This window comes from Staurois parvus, unplaced genomic scaffold, assembly GCF_062004578.1.
Source record: "Staurois parvus isolate SC_StPar_1 unplaced genomic scaffold, SC_StPar_1.0 ptg000050l, whole genome shotgun sequence".
In the NCBI taxonomy this organism is placed as follows: Eukaryota; Metazoa; Chordata; class Amphibia; order Anura; family Ranidae; genus Staurois; species Staurois parvus.
Genome location: NW_028317846.1, coordinates 4,130,365 through 4,155,416, shown reverse-complemented (window position 1 = coordinate 4,155,416; position 25,052 = coordinate 4,130,365). Strand labels below are relative to the sequence as shown.

Here is a 25,052-nt window from a genome sequence, read left to right as displayed (position 1 = left end):
CGGCCTTCAGCGCGTCTGCATTGTTGGGTCTGGTGTCTCATCTTTCTCTTGACCATACCGCACAGATTCTCTATGGGGTTTAGGTCAGGAAGTTTGCTTGCCAATCAAGCACAGTGATACCATGATCATGAACCACTTCAAGTCCGGACACTTTCACCTTCTTCCTGCCCAGGCCAATTTTCAGCTTTCAGCGCTATCACACTTTGAATGACAATTGCGCGGTCATGCAACACTGTACCCATATTCATTTTTTAGCATTTTTTTAAAACGGATAAAACTTTATTTTGATGGTATTTATTCACCACTGGAATTTTTATTTTTTTTACTATATAAATAAAGTCCAAAAAATTTGAAAGTTTTTTTTTTTTAAATTTTGCAAATCTTTCTTCATAAATCTTGGCCAAAATATATTCATCTATTTTTTGCCATTAATATGCTTGGATACAGTAATCTGTGAGCAGCCAACTTCTTTAGCATTTTTTGACATGCCCTCCTTATGGAGGGTGTCAATGACTGTCTTCTGGACAACTGTCAAGTCAGCAATCTTCCCCATGATTGTGTAACCTACTGAACCAAACTGAGAGACCATTTAAAGGCTCAAGAAACCTTTACAGGTGTTTGGCGTTAAAAAGGAGATTCAGCTGAAAAAAGTCAGCAGCTACAAAAACTTTTGCTGCTGAGTTTTAAAATACAGCCACTTACCTGTCCCTCGGTCCAGCGGTGTCCCCACCATGGCTGGTTTCACTCGCTGTCTTCTCTCCCTGGCGCCGGCATCTTTAGTGTGGGCACCCAGCTGTGACAGCTTGCGGCTTCACAGTCGGGTGCCCACTGTGCATGCGTGAGAAGCACTGCGCTTTGTGTATGACCCCGTAGTTTATGGGAACTGTCACGTGTACTGGAAGACTACGGGGAGGGAGGAAAACTTCTGCTTTCAATCGCCTAGGCCAGGGGTAGGCAACCTGCGGCTCTCTAGCTGTTGTGGAACTACATTTCCCATGAGACATTGCAAAATTGACAGTTACAGCTATGAGTTGCAGAGGCATGATGGAACTTGTAGTCCTGCAACAGCTGGAGAGCTGCAGGTTGCCTACTCCTGGCTTAGGCGATCGCAGCAGAAGTGGGAGCGGGTACCTGTCAAATTCGGGTACCCGATCCCCAAAGGTTCCAATCCTTAATGGGGAGCGGGGGACAAAGCATTAAAGCGGAACTTCCCCTTTTGGTGGAACTCCTCTTTAATTTGCTGATTGGAGTGTGACAACATAAGTCTACAATATTGAACTTTTTCACAATATTCTACTTTTCTGTGATACTGCACTTATGTCTTCACTAGCTGTAAGCCATAATCTTCAAAATCAAAAGAAATAAATGCTTGAAATATATCACTTTAGGTGTAATAAATCTACATGAGTTTCACTTTTTGAACTGAATTACTGAAATATGCGACTGTATATGTAGGATGACATTGCTTTCCTCTCCTGCAAATACTATCTGCCTGGATCTCATTCTTCATCAATGGTTTTATTGATTTGAGCTTATTGTACCATCTGTGTAATTGCCTGTGGTCACAGGAGGGGAATTATCAATCATTGTTTAACTTTTCAGTTTTAGTATGAAATCTGCCATTTAGCTGGTCATTCTGTTTTTATGTACACATCATCTTGATGAATTTTACCCTGTTAAATTCAGGCACTGCCTATGTGGCCGATACCGGTGTTTGAATCGACCATCCAGGCATCTCGTTTCATATTAAACTTGAATGCAATGTGACTTCCATGGTTTATATTACAGTACCCTTACGTTAGTATCAGACATCTGGGTGCCACTTTCTTCAGCAAAAGGCTGTGGATTGTTCATCAAGTTGTGGATGCCATGGGCCATATTCATAAAGCTACAATTGCATTTAATGGAGATCATTTGAGTGGCAAGTGTAGGCTTTCATTCCTGGGCCTTTAAAAATGCTTGACTGTCATGCTGACCATCTTGCTTTAGTGCTTTTGAGTCCCTAACTCAGAAAAGCACGTATTGAGGAATTTTGATACTTTCTTACTGTTTTGATTAGTTGGCTGAGAGAGCAATAGCAGCCCGTTTTTCCTTTCTGGTAGGTTTACTTAAAGGTTGGCCTTAGGTGAGGCAGTTTTTTTTCTTGTTCAACCAGCTGGTTCAATGGAAAAACTGACCCAATTCTCCCATCTTCCTCTCTACTGTACAACCAGTAGCCATTCATGGATTGAACTTTAGCCAGTGACTGCTGAGATGGCTACGATTTGATACATGTACAGCCAGCTTAAGGCATTTAGCATCCCTCAATGTGGACACCTAGATAAGTATTGACATTATGTCTGCTGGTCAATGCTGTTAAAAACTTAGTTTGAACTGCTTGCCTTCCGCACTTAACCTGCTTTTTTATTTTTATGCACTTTTTTTAGCCAGGGCTTGGGTAAGATTGAAAGCAAATCCCCAGTCAAGTACTTGGGTCTGCCTATCAATGCTGCTGCACCTGTTAAGAAGGAAGAACAATCTTGGTTACAGCATTGAAATTCTGACTGTTTAGCCTTGCAGGCTCCCCTAGGGACCTCCCAGCCGCTGTTTTCAATGTCACCCTGTTTTGGCTTTGTGAGGCAGACACATTGTTGCCTACCTGCAACAAAGTGTCAGCGAGCATAGCAGCCGGTGGGACCAGCAGGAAGCATGTACTATTTGACAGACAAGCATTTCATTATTGTAACTTTTATCAGGGGCAGCAACTTAAGGTGCTATTGCAGCTTGAAGAATCTGCAGAGGAGGCTCAAAATGTTTCAAAATGTTTTTTTTTTGTTTTTTCCCCGCCTAGGAATCCAGAACACTTGCAGAAATTGCTAAAGCAGAACTTGATGGCTTGGTTATGAAAAGCAGACCCCTCCGCATTCGTTTTGCTACTCATGGTGCAGCTTTAACGGTTAAGAATCTATCACCAGTTATTTCAAATGAGCTACTTGAGGAAGCATTCTCAATGTTTGGTCCAGTTGAGAGAGCTGTAGTTATTGTTGATGATCGTGGCAGAGCTACTGGCAAAGGATTTGTGGAGTTTGCAGCAAAACCTCCAGCAAGAAAAGCTCTGGAGAGATGTTCAGAAGGCGCTTTCTTACTGACAACGTAAGTGCTTATTTATTTGTTTATTATTTAAATTAATAAACTTAAATATTCGTTTCTGTGTTCTTTAACACAGTTCAATATAATATATTTTTAAAAAAAAGAAAATCCCTTCATCTATGCATCAATATTTAATAAACACGAATAAAAAAATAAATCCAGTGTTGACAAAATCAAATATTAGTAACATAAAATTCAAAAGTCATATCACTTCCAAAGTAGTTAGAAATTCTGTGCACCGTGATGATGCAAAACCGTATATGTATAAATCTGTTCCGTATACAGTATGTATGAATCTGTCTATACGTGAATCCAATCTGTGTGCAATCTTGATTGCCAAAAATAAGTCCACATAATTGCTTCATTCAGGTAAATAGAAAAAGATCCCATTGTTCCATGCTGTACCACCTATGAGGGTGCACACTCATCTTAAGAGATGGACCTTAAAGAGGAACTGCAGTCAAGCATGCTGAATAAAAAACAGTATGCAGTTGAAACACTAAAGCTGAGTTAGGAATTCGTGTTAACCGCTTACTTTTTCTGTAAGACTTTATCCCTCATGCTGCTTGTGTGAGCTGCTGTTTTTGTAGTGACTACAAATAAGCCCTGGCCGCAGTAATCGGTGGCTCAGTGAAATCTTGCACATGTGCGGTACAAGTGCTCCAGGCCATGCATGCGCAGTAGAAACGGCGCTTCTGTTCCAGTGTGTACAGGTCTCCTGCTTTGCTTTGCCTCACCAGTAGAGTGAAGTCTCGTGCATGTGCGGTAAAAGGCTGTGCATGCGCAGAAGAAACCACACCTCTTTCCTCAGTGGACATATCTCCTCCTATCTCCACCCTCATCCAACCCCTCCTGCTCTGTAGCACTCCTTGGCCCTTCCTCAGCCCTACCACATTGTCCCTGCCCCCCCCATCACTGCCAGCAAACTATCAGAGTGAGAAAAAAAATAATCTAGAACCGTCCTACACCTGAGTTGGCTTTGCCTATGAGGTAGAATTTATAGCCCCCAGAACACTGAAAAGATTAATTTGTTATTGTTTCAGTTTGGTGTTCTCATGTCTACCATCATACTAAACCATCCATTGTACTTTTGAGTTTTTAACCTGGTGCATGAGAATTATCTAATAAGGGCATTGGCAACAATAAAATTCTTTTTTAGGGCCTGTTTTGCTTTGTGATCATTGTTTGTTTATCCTGGTGACACCTTAGAAGTCACACTTTATAGTATGTACATCATAGCAGAAAATGTCTAGCACTAGTAAACCAGTGATGAAGGTGACCTGAAGCAAACTTTTTTTTTTTTTTTTTCTCCCCATTTCCCTTCCCTCCAGAGAAGCCTGCAATGTGAAATTCTTATCTTCCTCCCTGTTCAATTGAAAAATAGATTTTTTTTTTTTTTTTTGTGTTCAGCTTACAGCTGCTGCTTCAGGAACACTTTTATCTTAGATTTTCCCTCAACAGACAGTCTACCCTCTGCCTAGTAGTGATTAGACACAGCTCTGCCTCAGTTCCACATATACAAAGCTTAGTTCTTTATTTTCTTTCAGCAGGTTAATGCTTTTTCACGTGAGGAAAGTGGGACATGTCTGTCCATATGCAGATAACGAATCAGAAGAAGTTGCTATACTAATATCAATATTGGTAGGCACCTGTCAGCTCAGAGCTGAGGCTTGTTATGCTAATGTCTTGGCTTTAACCTCTTCCCACCATCCATAAGTATATATGCAGAAGGTGGACCTTAACATCGAGCTGCTGCACATACTCCTCTATAAGGATTGGCAATCATGGACAGCTCCCAGTGATCATTTACTATTGGGAGCTTCTGATCATGTGACTGCTAAACACCATAGTCCCATCATTCAGATCCTCTTAAGGGTCAGGGGGGTGGTAGTGGAAAGGGGTTAATTCTCATGTGAATGACCTGGAGTAGGTGAAAGACAGAACATTTCTGACACAGCGTGCTTCTTCTAGGTTTTGATTTAAAAACTACTACTATTGTGACAGGTCTAAATTTAAAGTGAGTGCAACGCCAAAACTTTTATAGCTGTGGATAGAGTGGGGAAAGAATAGAACATTTGTCCAGGGTTATTGTTGCCTCTGTCCCCACTTGGTAGATGAACCCACAGCATTTGTTCACCATTGTCACCGGGATAAAAGTAAAATGGAAATCCTCCCCAACAGGGCATATAACAAAAAATTAACTGACAGGGTTTTTACCCTTGCCTACTCTGTCCAAAGCTAAAATTAAAGATAAAAGTTTCTGCTACACATACACTGACTGTCACTTTACAAAAAAAAAAAAATCCTGACAGGCAGGGCCAGGTATGTGTCAGCACCTAAAGGCGTCTGAACATACCTGCAGCCACTTTTACCTTGTCCTTTTTGACTGATAGTTGGACACTTCTGATCTGGCTAATTTCTGAGACTTGGTGGAAGTGTTCAACCTCGATCTCTCCTTCACACCCAGTCTACTGATTGCCTAAATTGCCAGTTGAAATGTTTTGCACTTGGATGGGGATGGGCTTGCTTTCACAGATCTAGGAAGTACTGAAGCTTTGCCTTCAGGCCTGGCATTCAGGCTTAGTGGGGGCACTGAAAACTTCTCCAGATATGTGCAGGCATCCCTAGGTGCCTGTTCTTTATACCAGTCTTGCTTTTTACAACAGTCCCTTTAAAGGCAGACAATGCATACGCTAAACCATACTTTAGGGCTCATGCACATGGGCAGAAAAATACTGCTGTTAAAGGCGTCTGTTTTTTTATTTTTGCTTCTAAAAACAGCTCTAGTTTATCTGATGTGCATAGGCACATTGTGTCGTTTACAGGTGCATTTTAGAGCAGCATTCAAGGGAATGAAAAAAGCACCAAACCTGCATGCAGACAGCAGCTTTTAAGCGTAATTTATGCTCATGTGTGTAAACACATCTAAGCATACCTTAACACATGCTTATACATTTAAATTCTAATGGCTGGAATAAGTCTAGTCAGTAGAGTGAGCTTATGCTTATATGCATCTAAACACACAAAAAATGTGGCACTTTAGGCATTTTTTCTGCCAACTTCAGCCAGTATATTTTGTAGCATTTTTAGTACACAGTGTGCACAAGCCTTTAGAATGTATGTGTGCATGGTCAGTTTCAGAAGCTCTATTCTTGTGAAAATATTTTCTGTTTTTCTGGGGTCCAAATGAAGTCTTAAAATAGAACTTCTTTTTTTTTTTTTTTTTTTTTTTTTTTTTAGCAAGGAACACACATTCCAGACTAATAACTATGCTACCAAAATGAGTTTGTGCTGTAAATTGACTCCAGCCTTGCTCCTGTTTCTTCTTGCTGGAGGCTTCCATTTTGCTGAAGCCCACAGCCCCTGAGCAGCAGTACATCTTTAGGCTGCCTGCAGATCAGCCTCTATATTTTCAGCACAGTGCCTAAAAGTAAGAGCAATTGAACATGTTCAGAGCATAGTGAGACAGTGTATTACTGGTGTTTAAACAGTATAGATACTTTGTTTTTTTTTTTTTTTTTTTTACAAGGTTATACCTGCAAAAAGGGCCAGTCTAAAGTGATCAAGGAGGACCTAATTTTCTGGCTAAAGATCCACTTTAAGTCTCTGAACGCAGAAAATCCACAATCATGTCTGCGTGACTTGTCACCACTCAATTTTTACAAGAGTAGCATGCTTGGCATACCTACAAACCATAAATTTCCTCTTACCAGCTACAAGATGGTACCATGCATATGTGATTTGATTTATTGAGTATGTATACTTTTCCAGAACTCCGCGGCCAGTTATTGTTGAACCAATGGAACAGTTTGATGATGAAGATGGCCTACCAGAAAAATTCATGCAAAAGACTCAACAGTATCTGAAGTAAGTTTAACAAAGGCAAATATCTGAAAATCGCAACAAACTTATCTTATTTGCACACTTTAATCTCCTATACCATTGAAATAATTTTATTTCTGTTAAATTCTTAAAAAAAAAAAAAATACTTCTTGTTACTGCTAAAAATCCTGTCAGCTGATAACATCCTGTGCTTTCCTCCTCTGCTGACTTTTATCAGCAGTTTTCCCCAACTGTATCTATGGACTGCAGAACCTCTTCTTTGGTGTTAGGGAGGAGAGGGATAGTGTTCTGCAGTCCTTGTTCTAGGTTGACAGCACTACCTCTCTGTAGATACATAAGTGAGTAAACATTGTCAACCTAGGACAGTACGTTTAACTGGCATGATAATCGGATGTGGTGGCTGCATAGTTTTCAGGCTTTTTTTTTATTGCAAGACTGGTGATCGGCAATATATAAAATTTTTGTTCTTTTGGTTTTGACCAGTGGTCTCCAAACTGCCGCCCGGGGGCCAGATGTGGCCCTTTTGCTTGCTTTTATCTGGCCCCTGGGGCACTTTTCCTCCCACTGATACAATGGGGCATGATTCCCGCTACTGACAACAACTGGGCACCATTCCTCTCATTGACACCAACAATGAGGTACTTTTCCTCCCACTGACACCAGTGATGGGTCTCTATTCCTACCATTGACACCAATCATGGAGCACTATTCCTTCCACTGACACCTACAATGAAGCACTGTTCCTCCTGCTGACGCCAATGGTGGGGCGCTGGTCCTCCTGCTGACGCCAAACCTGCATTGTTTACTCCCTCTGATGCCAGGACAATTGCTAATCCCGCTGCTGTCCATTTTAGCCAGTGAGGAAGGAGTGGGGCCGAGCCGTGTTCTGTGTTTGTTGACACACACACACACACACACACACACACACACACACACACACACACACACACACACACACACTAAGCATGCATGAGTGCCCCCAGAGCAAGCTACTTAATCTAGGGGAACTCAGCAGGCTGGCTGTGTCCTGAGAAGATGGGGATCAAAGCTGCTCTGTGCAATACAATTGCACAGAGCAGCTAAGTATGACTTTTTTTCTTCTCTTTTTGTTCTAATCAGAACCCTTATAGTCACTTTGTCTTCTATGTTTCTGTATTTCCTTTCCGGTGCACCTACGCTCCAGCTGCAGGTGCACGTTCAGAATCCCATATGTAACATTGCTGACCAAACTGCATGTCGCAGCGTTCCTAGTTCAGTGGTGTACCTTATTCTGCAGCAAAGCAGCAACACTGATAGGATGGGAGTGTCATTTGCCAATTCCATGGGCATTGTAGAGTGAGAAGGAGGCTGTGCATTAGGGCTGCACTAATATCGGTATTGGTGCCAATACCATACAAAACAAATGGGCTCAAATTGCACTGCAAAGAATTGCATGCGATTTTAACAGGAATAGTACAGCATGTGGACCGCTGGAGGAGGGGTATAGGCAGCCTGGCTCCAAAGCTGATGTCACTTGTGCCTTGTACCCACAGGGTCCCGGAACTTCAAGCAGCTGGTTTTGGATTTGACATGCATGATATTGAGCACTTTAACATGTGAGATGTGATGACATTTTAACCTGTTTGTTTGCCCATTGCTGCACTTCATGTTGCTTCCCTGTCTTTCTATACTGGGATCACACAGGAATAGTGGGGAAAATTGTATGTGATTTGAACAGGAATCGCACTGCATTCCTGTTCAAATCACGTGATTCTTTGCAGTATGATTTGAGCCCATTCATTTTGTTTCAGCAAGTACTTGACCAAAAGTATCGGTAGTTATACTCGCCGATTGAAAAGTAAATGGTATTGGTGCAACCCTACTGTGCACAGAGAGAAGTTATGTCAATAAGAGTATTGTGCTGATTATGCATGTCCCTTAGACAATCTTCAGCAGTTTTTAACTTGGTTTGAAACATTCCAATGCATTTGTCCAATCATAAAACTTTTTTCTTTTCTTTTTTCAGAGAAAGAGAGGAACCCCCACGGTTTGCTCAGCCTGGAACATTTGAATTTGAATATGCTTCCAGGTGGAAAGCTTTGTATGAAATGGAAAAGCAGCAAAGAGAGCAGGTGGACAGAAATATCAGAGAAGCTAAAGAAAAACTAGAGGCTGAAATGGAAGCCGCTCGTCATGAACATCAGCTTATGCTAATGAGGCAAGGTGAGAACCAAATCCTTACTAATATACACATGGTTCCCCAGTTGCAGCTGCATAATGTCTGAATAAAGTATCGCAAAATGCATCAGATTACCAGTTTTGTTTAATAGAATTTTTTTTTTCTCCTTTTTAGATCTTATGCGGCGTCAGGAAGAGCTTAGGCGGCTAGAAGAGCTGAGAAATCAGGAGCTTCAGAAGCGGAAACAGTTTCATATGAGGTAATCTGTTCAGCAAGTAGAAAATTTAAACTAGCTTTCTTCTGTGTTTAGATAAAGACCTTTATCTAATATCTGAATTTAAACCCTCAGGCATGAAGAAGAGCAGAGACGACGTGAAGAAGAAATGATTCGACAGCGTGAGCAGGAGGATCTTCGTCGACAGGAGGGTTTTAAGGCCGCTTACATGGACACTGTAAGTAACTGAATTTTATCTCCAAAGTACTAGAAAGGATTTTTCCTTCTTTTGACCATCTTCAAAATGGTTTTCAAATGTTTTATTACATATTTTGCTAATTTCTTGTCATTGCTTTTGACAATATTTTGAGATAAGTTAGCTATTTTTTACAGATTTTTTGTTTTGCTTGTTTAGGACTACAGGTAGATTAGAGCGTTCAGCCTAGATTTTATCAGCCAAGGATGTCATGAGAGCACTGCAGTAGAAATACTTCACCTTTGCTGTTCAGGGGCAGATTTTGCTAAACATGTTGACAAACATGTAATTTACCTGGTGCAAAGAACAGCACAATGTTATCACCGGGTAAAATGAAAAAGGACACCTTAGAAACTGCTGAGAAATTACTTAAAGGCAGTTTAAAGTCAAAATGAAGACAGTATTATGAATATATCAGCTGGTTGTGGATGGAAGGAAGGTGGGCCTAGAGAAATAAGGAAGAAACAAAACCGCAACTAGAGGATTGGGTAAAATGGCAGCGGGATCTACACGTGGCTACTAGCGCAAACCACAGAAGAATTTCTTAGAGGCAAGAGTTCAGTCTAATTTTAGATGGATCTAATTTATCCATGGAGTCCTTATGCTCATGATTATGTTATGAGAATTGTGCTAAATATATGTTGCATTGACATTTGTGGCATTAATCCTTTGACAGCTTTGGGGAAACAAGATGATTTTAAATATAGCTTTGATTAGTTTGGTTGCTTTAAAGGACAACTTCTTCCTCCACCCTCTGTTCTATTGGGGAAGCCACATTTCTAAATGGGTACCCTTCAGTCTGGCCCTGGCATCTTATATCTCTCTGCCCAGTACCACACAACCTTTGCACAAAAAGTCCTAACTTCAGCAGTAGTCTTTTGCTAATGCCCAACACTCACCACCTTCATTCCTCTTGCTAAGTCTGTCCTCCAGATGGCTGGGTTACCATGATTATGGTTGGATGTGAACAGGCTGTGGGGTGCTAGGCTGGGCCCCATGGTGAAGATCTTTACTGGAGTTGGATAGAAATAACTTAATAAATACATTTGTCCTTTAAAATAAGTCTATGCTTGCTATTGGAAAAATATGACCTTATGTTCAAATGCATCCCAAAGGTCTCTGGAAAGGTTGTTAAAATATGGTAGTAATCCCTAACAAAAAAATCTTTTTTATTTTTTAGTGATTAAGGATCTAATTGGCTATTTTGGCTGGGCTGATACACCAACAAATTCATCTTTATGAAGTGGTCCACTTGGCAAAATCTTTTGTTTTATTGTGTTAACTTGTGTGGTCTTCATTGTATGTTTTCATCTGATATGCGATACTGTGAAATTTGGTCTACTTTTTATTTGTAAGTTTGTGCACAGTACCTTAGCTAGATCTCTGAATATGCAGAACAGGTGTGTTTGGCGCGTGTTCTAAAATCAGTTAAACATTCGACGGAACTTCAGGAAAATTGCTAAGATATGAACATATCTTCATGGCTCGTTCACACTATGGTGCAGAGACGTCAGTTTCTATAAGCGTTCTGCAAGGGCACAGCAAAATCCATTGTTCTCTATGTGCCCTGATCACAGCACATCACTGGTATCGCATGCAGATTTGTTTTCTGTGCAGGAATCTGTAACCTGTATAAAACTCACTGAATCGCGCATGAAAACTGAAGTGAAATCTGCTCATCATTTTCCATCAGTTTTTCTTCATGTACGAGGCCTCAAGATATCAACCCTGTGAATAAGCCCATGATAAATGATGTTCTTTGTATCATTGGTCTTTGATCATAATTACTATAGAAGGCCTTTGTATCAAGGGCGAATTCCAGCCAACATTTTTTTTTAATACATTTGAACTGTCTGCTTCTTACTGTGGTCTATGAGCCCTTTTCAAAGAGATTTCCTTCTTTCCTTTTGGGACAGGAAGTGATGGCAGTGGGGACAAGACTGCAACAAAACCGTTTTTACTGTGAAATGGGTAAAGGGTTAGAACATGTCAGGTTATTGTTTGGGTCTTGTTTTTTGGTGATAACTACCTTCCCAACTTTCTTACTGTTACAGGGAGAGAAATGAGTTGAAATCTCAAACAGATTCAGGTGCAACAATAAAAACTTAACAGAGTATTTTACTCTCTCCACGTCGATCCAAAGCAAAAATGTTTTGGACTACATTTCAGACCCTACAAAAATGGTTGTGCAGTTTTTACAAATGTTACAATAACAATGTATTTAATTTAAATTGAAAGTGAAAAATGTTTTAGTTATAGTGCCAATAAAATAAGTGTTCAAAAGATCACTGTGCGTTAGGAGAAAAAAAGTACTTTCTGCCCCAATCCAGCAATTCTTTACTGTGTGGCCCTGCTCAGGAACACAGCTAGTTCGTACTTCACATGTAAGCCATAGCCCCATTCCTTCCTATGGTGATGCTGTACTCTGAGCGTTTGCCACATTTACACGAAATCTGTTCAAGGTTACAGTTTATCGTTGACTACTATTATGATATTTAAATATATGCAAATATAATTCTATTGTGCAACGAGGGAACAGCCACTGCTCAAACCGACCCCGAGAGTCCAGTGTATAAGATGGCCTCAGCCACGTATTCTGACGCATTTTGCCTGCTCACCAGGGCTTGATCTATCATGGTTGTGAAAATGAAATGTTTGCAAATTAGATGACTGCACAACCTTTGATATTAAAGATCATTTACCTTTTTCCTGATGAAAATGGTGAAAAACCTAATTTTCCTGATGTGTGGTGAAAAACCTAATTTGTTTTTGCTAAGATAATTCTGTATATTTTCCTATTCTGTTTGTTACGTGGAATTGGTTGGTCTAATATTGTATTTCGTCACAAGGCAGCTCACATTGTTTCATTATGCAGTTATGTACAATATTCAGAAAGAATGATTTCAATTTGCTTTACTGTGGTGTTTACATGCCTAAGAAGTTCTACTAGATATGTATTAAAATTGCTGTTAAAGGGATGTGAACATTGTTTAAACAAGCACATTTTCCATTCTTGCTTTATTCATAAAACAAGCGTTCCCATTTTGAAATTTCCCTTTTTGCAATGTCTATAGATTTGTTTCCTGTGCAGCCCAAGTGCATGCAGAACGTTCATTTTGGTTTTTTTCGTTTTTTTTTTTTTACCTAGTTGCTATTGGCAATCTGTTATGTATCATATGTAAATATTTTTAGATAATCAGATCAAAAATGAATGTTAAATATTGGGTATGAGCAGAAACGGTTACTGTCTCTTTTGAAAGTGAGAGGTGGATAACAAAACACATGTAAGGGAGGTGTGCGTGTTTGGGGGGATTACTTAAATTAATTTTGTAGAATAGAACAGTAAAATAATAAAACATTTTTAATACCCATGCATCAAGAGTCTACACTCTCTATCCTGAACGTGATACAAGACCAGATTTGCAAAGAAAATAGTGGCAAAATATGTTGGTAGTTATGGATTAAAGGCTTTGATGCTCTAGTCACAGAGACCAGATTTAATCAAATTGTGGCTTGTAATTTTTTTTTTCTCACATATATTAGCTTAGAGTGTACCAAGCTGCCACACCAGTCATGAAATTTTGTGGGCCGTGTAGGTTGATTCCAGTGTAAACAACCCAGACCTTTGTAGTTTCCTCAGGAGCTAATGGTACCTCAGTGGAGGAAAGCTGCCTGTCAGACTCAGAGCAATATTTTGAAATCTGTGTCTGTTGGTGTCTTTAGAAGTCTGCTTACTGTTTTAGGCCTCATTCACACCAGTGCGCAGAGACTTAATTTTTTTTTTCACGCATTCTGCAAGGGTGCAAGTAAACAGTTATTCTCTGTGCCCTGTTCACACCACAACACTGGCATCGTATGCATATTTTTTTCTACGCAAGAATTTGCAACGTGTACAAAACTCGCTGAAACATGCCTAAAACCTAATGTAAATTAATTTCTCTGCAAGTGAAATCTGCACATTTTTCCATCAGTTTTTTTGCATGTATGGTGTGAATGAGGCCTAAGTGACACGCTTACAAGAGTTCTAAAGAATTTCCAGTACATATGGAAAGTGGTACATCCATATGTCATTTTGTTCACAATAGTGATGTTTTTTACTGCAGTGTTTTGCAATGATGTATATTGTTTGGAAATTTTACTTGGATCAGTTTCTCTGTAACTGAAATGTATTTTATTAAAAGCTAAAACATATGCTTTTCCTGATGCTGCCTTCACACAGTTTTAACAATCTTATGTTAAAAGTTAGCATACATATTGCTCGCCTTATGCTGGTCTCATTGCCTCTGCACTACACCAACCTGAACTTAAGACCCATCTCCCTGCTATCATTTGCCTCTAAACTTCTAAATCGCCTAATCTACATCTGTCTGAGCTTCTACCTCACTAACAAACTTCTTGGCCCCTTACAAATATGGCGTTCACTCGCAACGTCCCTCAGAAACTTCCCTACAAAAACATACTGAAGCCTGACCAGCTGCTAAAACCTGTGGCCATTACTCCATTATTATACCATTGCACCTTTTCTGCTTCCATTTGTTGAAGTGTTTCTGCAATGTCTCCTCCAATTCTTCTCATATCTTCTCTGTATTCTCTATCCACAACCTCATCCCTTAGTAATGCAAAAAACAACTGACGTTAGCTAGTGACCAACTGGCATGTCCATATCGATATTGCACCACTTCTAAAACGAAATCTGAGCTCATAATAGTAAACCCTCTTTTCCCCCACAGCCTCTCTCCCTACTTTATCAGCATCAATAATACCACACGTAATATGTGACAGGGTGCCAGGTGTAATCCTGGACTCTGGCCTGTCCTTACAGCCCCAAATCCAATCACTTTCCAAATCTTGTACCAATGCAGTCACTGACCTGCTCATTCACTCCCTTGTTATCACTTCATTATTGCAACTCCCTCCTCATTGATCTACCTTTACACCGGCTGTCCCCCCTTCAGTCTATTCTGAATGCTGCTGCCAGACTCATCTAGTTTAGCAGCCGTTACGTTTCTGCCACTTCACTCTGCCTGTCCCTTTACTAGGATCTGATTGCCTATCAAATAAAATTAAAAATACTAATGTCATGCAAAGCTATTCACAACTCTGCCCTGAGCTGCATACAAATTTTCAAAATATTTTTAAAACTGTCCTCTCCTCTAGCTCACATGTATCATCCCAAAATAATCATATCCACTACTTCCCCAGAGCCTCTCCTTTGCTCTGGAACTCCCTACCCCAATCTGTCTGGCTTTCTTACTCTGTCCACATTTTTGTGATCACTGGAAACTTGTCTCTTCAGAGAAGCCTGTCCTGCCTCCTTATTAGACTGTAAGCTCTCAAGAGCAGGGCTCTCCTAACCTTTTGTTATGTATTGTAAGTATACTGTCTTTGTTTCATAAACTGTTGGTGCTGTATAAATACTATATTTAGGAGAATCCTTTATTAGCTTAACTTGGGGGAACCCACTGCAAGGGAAAATTCTCCTTCCTTCCCTAGAGTTGGGCTTTAAATTACAATGGTTACCTATAGTCAGCATGTCTTGTAGGATTTTTTTTTTTTATTAAAATGCTTTTACTCTTAAGCGCTGGTTCATACTGAATGCGGCTTGCCTGACATCTGTGCAACTTCATGCACAGATATCTATGCAGGTTGCACATGAAATAAAAAATAGTGCAAGAACCTTTTTTTCCAAATCGGTGTTGCACAGCCAAGAGTCATGCTGATTTGAATGGTTCCATAGGCACAAGTAGGGTGAGACTTGTCATGTGATTTAGAACTGTCAAATCGCATGACAAGTCTCACCGGTGTGAACCAGGGCTAAAGCTCAGTTATTACTGTTCATAGACAATGCAAATGTATTTGTCTGGATCTGCATTCTAATTTAGAGGATCAGTTTGTAAATATTAAACTATTGCTGTAAGTGTCCTATACTTTCAAAACTTTTATCGCAAGTTTAGAAATATTCCTTGACAGTGGTTTTAGGCACAATGCACTTGTAATGTGTTTATATTTAAAAAAAAAACCTGGCATTTGGTGTTTAAAAGGCAGCTCCAGTCAAATCTTAAACCTCAATCGGGTTTAATCCAGGTAGTGAGTTAACAGATTTCCTTATTTGGGGACACAGCAAAAATTAGTTGACAAGAGATTCTATCCATTCCCAGTAAGGGAAAATCTCCCCATCATGTTTAAAAAAAAAAAAAGGGAAAAAATTTTTTTGCTGCTCCTGTACAAAAAAACAAAACCCTTGTTTGCTAAAGAAACTTTAATGGCTTCATTTATTAGTATTTATTTTTTTTAATTCTTTAAAGTGGTTGTAAACCCGTACATATACCCAGTGAAGTGACTCGCCTCAAGTGATACACAGATGAAACAAATCTACCTTCAAAGTTATACCTCTCTTTCTGCAGACTTTTCTTTTCTACTTCTGTTTAAAGTGCTGAATTTATAAAGCTTGTGTAAAAACCGGAGCACTGAAGTTACCTTACTGAGCTTTGCAGTGTGTGAGCTCTGAGAGCTGATTAGAGGGAAGAGACACCCTCCTCCACAGAGCTAAGGCTGTCAATCTGGTGAAACTCCCTCCTCGTTTTTCTCTTGGTGTGAGGATAACTTGTCAGAAGTGATTTATGCTGATAGAGGAACAAAGCAGCAGCCAGAAATGAAACTTAGTGCTCTTGAGACAAGTACAAACTATAGAGGGATATGCATTGTTCATATTTCATGTCTGAGGTTTACATCTACTTTAAGGATTAAAGTCAGAAGCATACCGTCTTGGTCACAGAGTAGAGTTTCTCAAGCTGAGAGTTTTTGGCAGCTGAGAAATCAAGCTGTAGTGTGTAAACATAGATCAATAATCAAAGAAAATCAATCTTATACCCATGGAGATACGAAAACCATTAACAGTGGGATAGGAGTTCCACAGGAGAATGGATGAGACCTCTTGTGTCTGTAAGATGCCAAGATACGTAAGCTTCTACTTTGCCCAATTTTTCAGAGTAAGACGCAATAGAAGAGCGAAACGGGGATGAGGAACAAGTGGAAACAGGAAAAAGGTGGGAGGGGGGAAAGGGGAGCTGAGGGGGACTTCGGGGGAACAGTAACCCAGGCAATCGCATGACATTTATATGCACATTGCAATGGGTCTAAAATATACACCACACTCTTTCCGTTATCAAAGGGTGACCCTGGGGGTGCTCCCCATGCAGTTTAAATTGGCCCCATATCAGAATGAATAAATCAACTGAGAAGTTCTGCGTAATACACAGTTGGAAATGAAGTGTGAGGTGGTAGCGTTCACCCTAATAAAGTTCTCTCGGATCAAACCAAATCTCTGTACCTTCAGACACTAAATCAGCCCTCATTCCTGCACCTTCACATCTCAGATCACCCCAATACCTGCACCTTCACACTTCAGATTAGCCCAATTCACATCTCCGTTCACCCCAAATCTTGCACTTTTGCACCCCAGATAACGCCCAATTCACATTTCTTCAGCCCTTAGATCAGCTCTAGTTTCTGCACTTTCACACCCCAGACAGCCCCAATTCCTATTTCCTCAGGCCTCAGATCAGCCCCAGTTCCTTCACCTCTACATTTCAGATTAGCTCCAATTCCTGCACTTTCACACCTTGGACCTCAGATCGTCAATTTCTATACTTTCACACCTCCACTCACCCCAGTTACTGCAACTTCACTCCCCGGTGACAATTCTTGTACCTCCAGGCCTCCAATCGGCTCCAATTCTTGAACCCCCAGAACTATAACAATTTCTGCACCTTTACATCTCAGATCATCCTAATTCCTGCACCTCCAGACCTCAGATCATCTCCAATTCTTGTACCGCCAAGCCACAGATCAGCCACAGATCAATCTCCAATTCCTGCTCCCTTACAGCTCAGATCACCCCAGTTCCTGCACCCTTTGACTCACCCCAGTTCCTGCACCTTCATCCTTCAGCTCGCCCCAATTCCTGCACCTTCACCCTTCAGCTTGCCCCAATTCCTGTACCTTCACACCTCAGATCACCCCAATTTCTGCATTTTTACAACCTAGATCAGCCCGAGTTCCTGTTTCTTCAGACCTTAGATTAGTCCTGATTCTTGCATTTTCCCATCTCAGATCACCCAATTAACTGATCATTTCCAATTCCTGCACCCTTACAGCTCATATCACCCAAATTACTGCACCTTCACACTTCAGCTCATCCCAAATCCTACACTTTCACAGCTCAGATCACCTCCATTCCTGCACCTTCACACCTCTGATCACCTAATTAACGCGCTTTCACACCTCAGCCCACTCCAATTCCTGCACTTCTTACTCATAAAAGATTGCTGTGAAAGGGGTTAAGAACCATTTGAAGATAAATGTGTCTGGCTATATTTCCTCCAAGCTGAGCCAGGTGCATGGATGCTGAAGGAGAGAAATGTTCAGAGGGAGGGCAGGTACACCGATAGTAAAAGCCTGGCCATGAGCCGGCTCAGGCTAAAAAAAAGTGCTGTACCGTAGAGGAGAAAAAATACCTAATATAATTACCCTTTCAAAGTGAGAACAAGCAGCCTGAGGAATCCGACTCGACAGCTTCAGTGTGGAGAAAGCAATGTAGGAACCGAAACCAGTGGGAATAAAGGGGGAGCTGTCACCAGCTGTGCTGCTTCTGTATGCAGCCACTTGCCAGCTTTGTTTGGGAGGTGGGTCTCCCAGGAGTCCCCTTGGGTGCTGTTCTTGATGCTATCACGTACCGGACGTTGCTTACCTCTGTTAAGCCTTTCAAAAGTGTTTACACAGGCATGGAGATTTATTATCACTGTGTGCTTGCATATATTGTGTTAAAATGCTTTCTGTATGCTGTAGAAGTCCAGAATACAGCCGTGGCCAAAAGTTTTGAGAATGAGACAAATATATATTTACGCAAAGTCTGCTGCTTCAGTTTTTGAGGGCAATTTGCATATACTCCAGTGTTATGAAGAGTGATCAGATTATTTGCAAAGTCCATCTTTGCCATGAAAATTAACTTAATCCAAAAATAAATTTCCACTGCATTTTGCTCTGCGACAAAAGGACCAGCTAACATGTCCAGGGATTCTGTCGTTAACACAGGTGTCAATGTTGACTACAAGGCTGGAGATCACTCTCATGCTAATTGAGTTGGAATAACAGACTGGAAGCTTTAAAAGTAGGGTGGTGTTTGAAATCCTTGTTCTTTCTCTTTTAACCATGGTTACCTGCAAGGAAACGCTTGCAGTTGTTGCTTTACACAAAAGGGTTACACAAGCAAGGATATTGCTGCTATTAAGATTGCACCTAAATCAACCATTTATCGGATTAATAAAAACTTTGAGCGAGGTTCAGTTGTGAAAAAGGCTTCAGGGCACCCAAGAAAATCCAAGTGCCAGGACTATCTCCTAAAGTTGATTCAGCTGTGAGTTCAGGGCACCCCCATCGCAGAGCTTACTCAGGAATGGCAGCAGGCAAGTGTGCGTGCATCTGCACGCACAGTGACGTGAAAACTTTTGGAGGATGGCTTGCTGTCAAGAAGGGCAGCAAAGAATCCACTTCTCTCCAGAGAAAAACATCAGGCACAGACTGATATTCTGCAAAAGGTACAGGTATTGGACTGCTGAAGACTGGGTTAAAGTCATTTTCTCTGATGAATCCCCTTTTCTATTGTTTGGGGCATCCGGAAAAACCTTGTCTGGAGAAGAAAAGGGTGAGCACTACCTTCAGTCCTGTCATTCCAACAGTAAAGCATCCTGAGACCATTCATGTGTGGGTTTGCTTCTCAACCAAGGGAGTAGGATCACTCTCAGATTTTGCCTAAGAACACAGCCATGAATAAAGAATGGTACAAAAACATCCTCCGAGAGCAACTTCTCCCAACCATCCAAGGACAGTTTGGTGGCTAACAATGCTTTTTCCAGCATGATGGAGCACCTTGCCATAATGCAAAAGTGATAACTAAGTGGCTTGGGGAACAAAACATTGAAATTTTGGGTCCATGTCTAGGAAACTCCCCAGACCTTAATCCCATTTGAGAACTTGTGGTCAATCCTCAAGAGGCGTGAACAAAAGAACCCCCCACAAATTCTGACACGCCAAGCATTGATTATGCAAGAATGGGCTGCCATCAGTCAGGATGTAGCCCAGAAGTTGATTGACTGCATGCAAGGGTAAATTGCAGAGGTCTTGGAAAAAGAAGGGTCAAAACGGCAATTATTTACTCTTTGCATAAACTTATTGTGTTGTCATTAAAAGCAGGATGAGAATTACATTCATATTTCCATTTTATGGTTGATAAATATGTAGCAAAAATTTAAATACACCATAACACCAAATTACGTGTTGGAAGAGGTTAAGGACAATAAAAAAAACATACATGAGAGCATGCATATGTTGAGAGTAGATATTTTAAATGCACACAAAGTTTATGCTTCTACAAAGTTAAGAGCAAGACGCAATGGTAAATCAATTTAATTAGAGTTTAAGATTCTCAAAACTTTGGGGCATGTGGTGAACAGGAAAGTAAGGTGAGCGGGAAAAATATATGCAAAAAAGCAAAGCTACTGGCAGCACTGCTGGAGAACAAGAACACTCCATAAATAAGATGGGTGTAAAACAAAGAATGCCAGAGTTTATGCTTGTCCACAAAGTATTCATACATGAACTGTACTGAGTCATCAATGCAGGTGTCTCTACATACCTCGTTCAAAAACAAAGCATGTAAATTGTTTTTTGTAAATTTCCACATGCATATTGTAAAATAGTTAAAATGCACTTGATTTCTTTAACTTTTTGTGTACATAGTCAAGATTTGTTTGCCAAACTAGTAGTTTAATGCATGGGAAGACACATCAATGTGCATATTAAAGATTTAAAACCAACTACACTGAATCTGCAAACAGATTTTTATCTGGCCTCACAAGTGTCAGTTGGCTCCATTGCTCGAGATCCTCAAACGGTGCATTTGTCTGTTTTCGGACAGGCAAGATAATTGGAGAAAACCAGTACCTTTCCGGGAGTAAGCAAAGTACTCTAACGTCATATGTGTTTTCCAGACTTGGGATGCCCAGGGATTTAATGAGCTCAAGCAATGGAGTAATGCCAGAGGTAATGCTGGCCACTTTGCTTTATAGTCCAATTGTACAGTCTTGTTAGATTTACCAGTGAATATGTAGTGTGAGGACTTACCTGGTTGCATGGAAATTAAATGTTTTAGTAGGACCTCACTGCATGTAGAATTTAGTACATCAAATGGAGATACGCTGACATATTGCTTTAACTGGCCTGAAGATTTTTGGAAAAGGCAAGTAATAAAAAAAAAAAACCTAAAAAACATCCCAGAGGGAGGCTTCAGAGGAGAAAGGAGGAAAGCCCCAAACCCAAAGTTGGACTGAAAATGTCTACTCCCTAAAAACTGAATGCAATGATTTGCAAATCTCATAAACCAATATTTTATTCTCTATAGAAAACATATCAAATGTTTAGACTGAGAAAATATACAGTTTTCAGAAAAACATAAGGTAATTTTGAAATTGTTTGTCTTGACATACCTGCTTCTCAGAAGGAGAGAGCGCAGCTTGGCAATGGTTTCCATGATACCTTTTTTCTTTGGAGATACCAGTAATGGTTTGGACAAGTTTTCTAATCCAACAGTAGCTTACTGGCTGGCCTCTGCCTTCCTTCAGATGTGCCCCAGTCCTAAATGGGTAATTTACAACTGCAAGGTCACCCCTGCATTAGGTAATGGGAAAAACTTGTGCTGTTATGTGTTTTAAGAATCCCAGCCACTTTCTGTGTCTAATGCCTTTCACGGGAAATCCGTATGTAAACCTTGGAGTGGCACTGTAGTGTTGCACTGTTAATGGTGAAGGTGCATGTAGTATTGCACTTTCCTAACATAGGAAATATTTTTCAAGCATTAACACCGGTTTATAAGTGGAGAGAAACTGATGTACAGAAAGTGGGGGAGGTGCTCTATAGCACCATTTCTGCACACATTTTATGCACAATAATCAATTGCACAATATACAGTCTCGGGGGCAGCATTATATTTTTGTTTTCTGCCTGTTCTCTTCAGATTGTGTTCGGTATTTGCAGCCACCCATCCATAGTCACCATTGTACGGCTCAATCCATAACTTTTCAAATCACATAGGTGTGAATGCAGGATAATAGAAGCATTAATGGGATGCTTTTTTTCTCCCCCATAGAAAATGAAGTCTCTGAAATTGAGATTTTTGTCTGCATTTTGGCAATATGGAATGAAATATAAAACATGTTTATAGTTGAATGCTGATGAGTGTAATACAACGTGTTAGTGTATTGTATATGGTTCCAACCTATGACGCCTGTTCTGATTGTATTCCAAGATTTTCCAAGCAATGCTATATGACTCCTGGGGATATATGGATTAAACAGATTAAGCCATTTTGTAACAACAATGCATGTTGAAATAGATATGCAAAAACCTTTATTCGTAACAAAACAGAAGGGAAAATATGAAGTGAAAACCTTTTGATGTCTTGAATCTCCCAAAATGGCTTGTATAGTGGCTCTCTGCTTTTATAAGTATTGATGAAAAAAATGGACAACGTCTCACTGGTTTAAAATCGTTCTATATTCATTGTTCTTTAAGTAGTTCACAACCACACTAAAGATGTTTTCAAATCCGTCCATAAATAGTATCTGCACTCCTCAATATAATTTTGCTGGATTTGAAGTTGGTTGAAGTTTAATACTAAATCTGTTTAGATTTGTTCTGTGCGAATTCAGAGAGAAATTTTTATCCATGGGCAAATGTTTTTTTTCCTCCCTCTCTCTCCCCCCCCCCCCTTTAAAAGCTTTTTCACATAAGTGTCACATGCATGATATGGATCTGTGGTTAAGAATACAACAGTCTAACAAAAATGTAAAAATGTTCTGGTAAAGGTTATATGGTTTTCTAAAAATATTCCGTTAAGCTTCAGTATAATGAAAAATTTCAATGCTTTCATGTTGCAAATGGCTGTTGCAGTGTAAGGACTGATGGGAAATGCGGTGTTCATTTCTGATTTTCAACATTTAGATTGTAAGCTCATTTGAGTAGAAACAAATAGTAGTTTAATTTACTTTTTTAGAAAATAAGGTATTTAAAGTCAATGTTTGTATTGTTAAACAGTTTGGATTTATGTAAATTTTGCTTAATTTTTGTACTGGCAAAAAATTCCTTCTCTTGTTCATGGGTTTTTGTACATTAGCCATTTCCAATGAAGAGAGCTAGGTAGGACTTCTAGTTGTGTAGTCATATGAAGTCCGATCATGCTTTTCTGCTGTTGGCTTCATTTAAATCTGTGTGTGGGTAACATACTAGTCATGCTTTGTACACAACTTTTTTTCTCCCTTTTGTACTTTTACAGGTTAGTAACAACCTTACTGGTTCTCTTTTTATGGAATATCATTACTAACTACTTATATCTTTTTGTAATGCTTAAAAGCCTTTAATAAAATGTTTTAGGTTGACTGTGAAAACTATGTTTATTTTCAGAGAGAACAGGATATGAGAATGGGTGATATGGGCGTCCGTGGAGCAATAAACATGGGAGGTAGGGATATTTACTGAAAACAAGTGCTTTTTCTTTTTGATAAATACCGTAATTATAAACTGTACCGAAATATGTTAAAAAAAAAAAAAAAATGCAAAAGGCAGATCTGTACTAAATTATGCAACCCACCTTGTATTCTGGGAATTACAACTGAAATTTTAGATTCTTCTTTGAATATTTAATGTCAGAAATATGGAGCTGCTGGCAAGCCAGGTTAAAATGAACTCCAACCTCAATTTTATCACATTTAGGATTTTTGTTTTTAGTTGCATGAAAAGGCAAAGTAAATCAAATTCATATGAACTCCTATGCGGTACATACCTACAGTACATGCATTTTCCTGTGTTTTTGTTTTTTAAAGACCCAGTAAGAAAAAAAGATAACTACTGTTCTGCCAGATATGCACTTGGCTCTGAACCCTTTTGTTGCCATATCCATGTTTTAATTTTTTGCATGTGTCTAAAATGCATGGTTTAAGCTAGAAGATACCATAAAAGCCCCAAACATATTTTATGAAATTGGGTACTTTGGAGAATAAAATGGTGATCGTTGTTAGCCCAGCTTTGGCAAAAGCATTTTTGCAGTTAAAAAATTTAAAAGTGCACAAGTTATATACCACCCAGTTTTTGTAAAAGATGAGGTTGCATGTCATGTCGTTGCATGTCCTCAATTGCTACAAACTTCAGCTTGAGTAGCCACAATTGTCTATAGGCGATTCTTTACAAGCCCTAGATTGCCTTAGAAGTTATTCTTTCACTCTGGCATGTGTGGTGATATATAGCACATTGTCACATGTAGCGGAACCCAACGCAGGTGTTTACATAAGTATGTGGGGAAGGAGGACTAATGGGCAAATAGCCCCCTATATTGTTTTCGACATTTCCTTTTAAGGAGACATTAGTCTTGGACCCATAACATCATCTATGGACTCCTCTGAAGCTGAACAAGCATAGATCATGGTGGCAGAATAATCTAGTTCAGTGTCAGAAGGTGAAATCCCTCAGCCGCACATCAAGATGCAGACCCGTGTGTGTGGAGTGAGTGGCAGCCTCAGCCTGGACATCAGCCAGGCCACACCCCAATGTAGTTCACTCCACCCCTTAAAGCTTACTCATGATTCCCATGAATAAGCTCCAAGGGGCGGGGTGAAACACATTGGGGGCGTGGCCTGGCTGAAGTTCGGGCTGAGGCTGCCACTCCACTTTATACACAGGTCTTCTTGATGTGCGGCTGATGGTGTGATGGAACGCGGTGCCTGACCCCTACCCTTCTCACCAACTCGTGAAAAAGGACCAGCCAGTCTTGCACCGCGCTGTCACTCGCGTAACAAAGCCACTCAGTTGCACCCTGCACAAAGATTTTCCGGCTCGATGGACCACAATCTGTGCCAGCTGCCTGAGAGCGATTGTTACCGGGTTAGGTTAATTACACAATTAAGTCTTCACGCTTCCACCACTGCCTTTTTAGAGAAGGAGTAAACTCACAAATCCTAGCAATAACACTATAACTTTAGCATAAGCATCTGCAACACACACTGTCACCACAGATCGGGATATTCAGAAGTTTATTACATACAGTAGCACTCTTCAAGAGACATGGATTCTTTAGTTTGCATTAAAAGCTTTAGCGACCGTTTCAACACTTCAAAAAAGGGTTTATTACTAAAAAGGTCAAAATTGTGCAATCAAAATATTTACAGAAAAAGAAGTTACAAAGACAAAGAGAACAATAGAGTGACAGAGAAATAAAAGAAAGGAGTTAAGGCAGAATACTAGCAAAGTGCTGGTTTAACAGAGTCCAATTGTCAGAGCAAGACCGTTGCCTTGTCTCTCAAGTCCGTTAAGATGTTTCTTGATTGATGTTAAACGAGAGCTGTTCT

General features: G+C 40.1%; 1 protein-coding gene across 2 annotated transcripts in view; it reads left to right on the top strand.

The window, feature by feature from the left end:
* Positions 1 to 25,052, top strand: part of PSPC1 (paraspeckle component 1) — a 127,615-nt gene that overhangs the window by 5,552 nt on the left and 97,011 nt on the right. For both annotated transcript variants that reach the window (XR_016309587.1, XM_089666223.1), the window contains exons 2-7: positions 2,831 to 3,132; positions 6,901 to 6,996; positions 8,978 to 9,174; positions 9,305 to 9,389; positions 9,480 to 9,582; positions 23,116 to 23,173. Coding sequence is in view for 1 of the 2 variants with exons in the window: in XM_089666223.1 (XP_089522349.1) it covers positions 2,831 to 3,132; positions 6,901 to 6,996; positions 8,978 to 9,174; positions 9,305 to 9,389; positions 9,480 to 9,582; positions 23,116 to 23,173 (841 nt within the window). In the remaining variant the exon portion in view is untranslated. The remainder of the gene's footprint in view (positions 1 to 2,830; positions 3,133 to 6,900; positions 6,997 to 8,977; positions 9,175 to 9,304; positions 9,390 to 9,479; positions 9,583 to 23,115; positions 23,174 to 25,052) is intronic.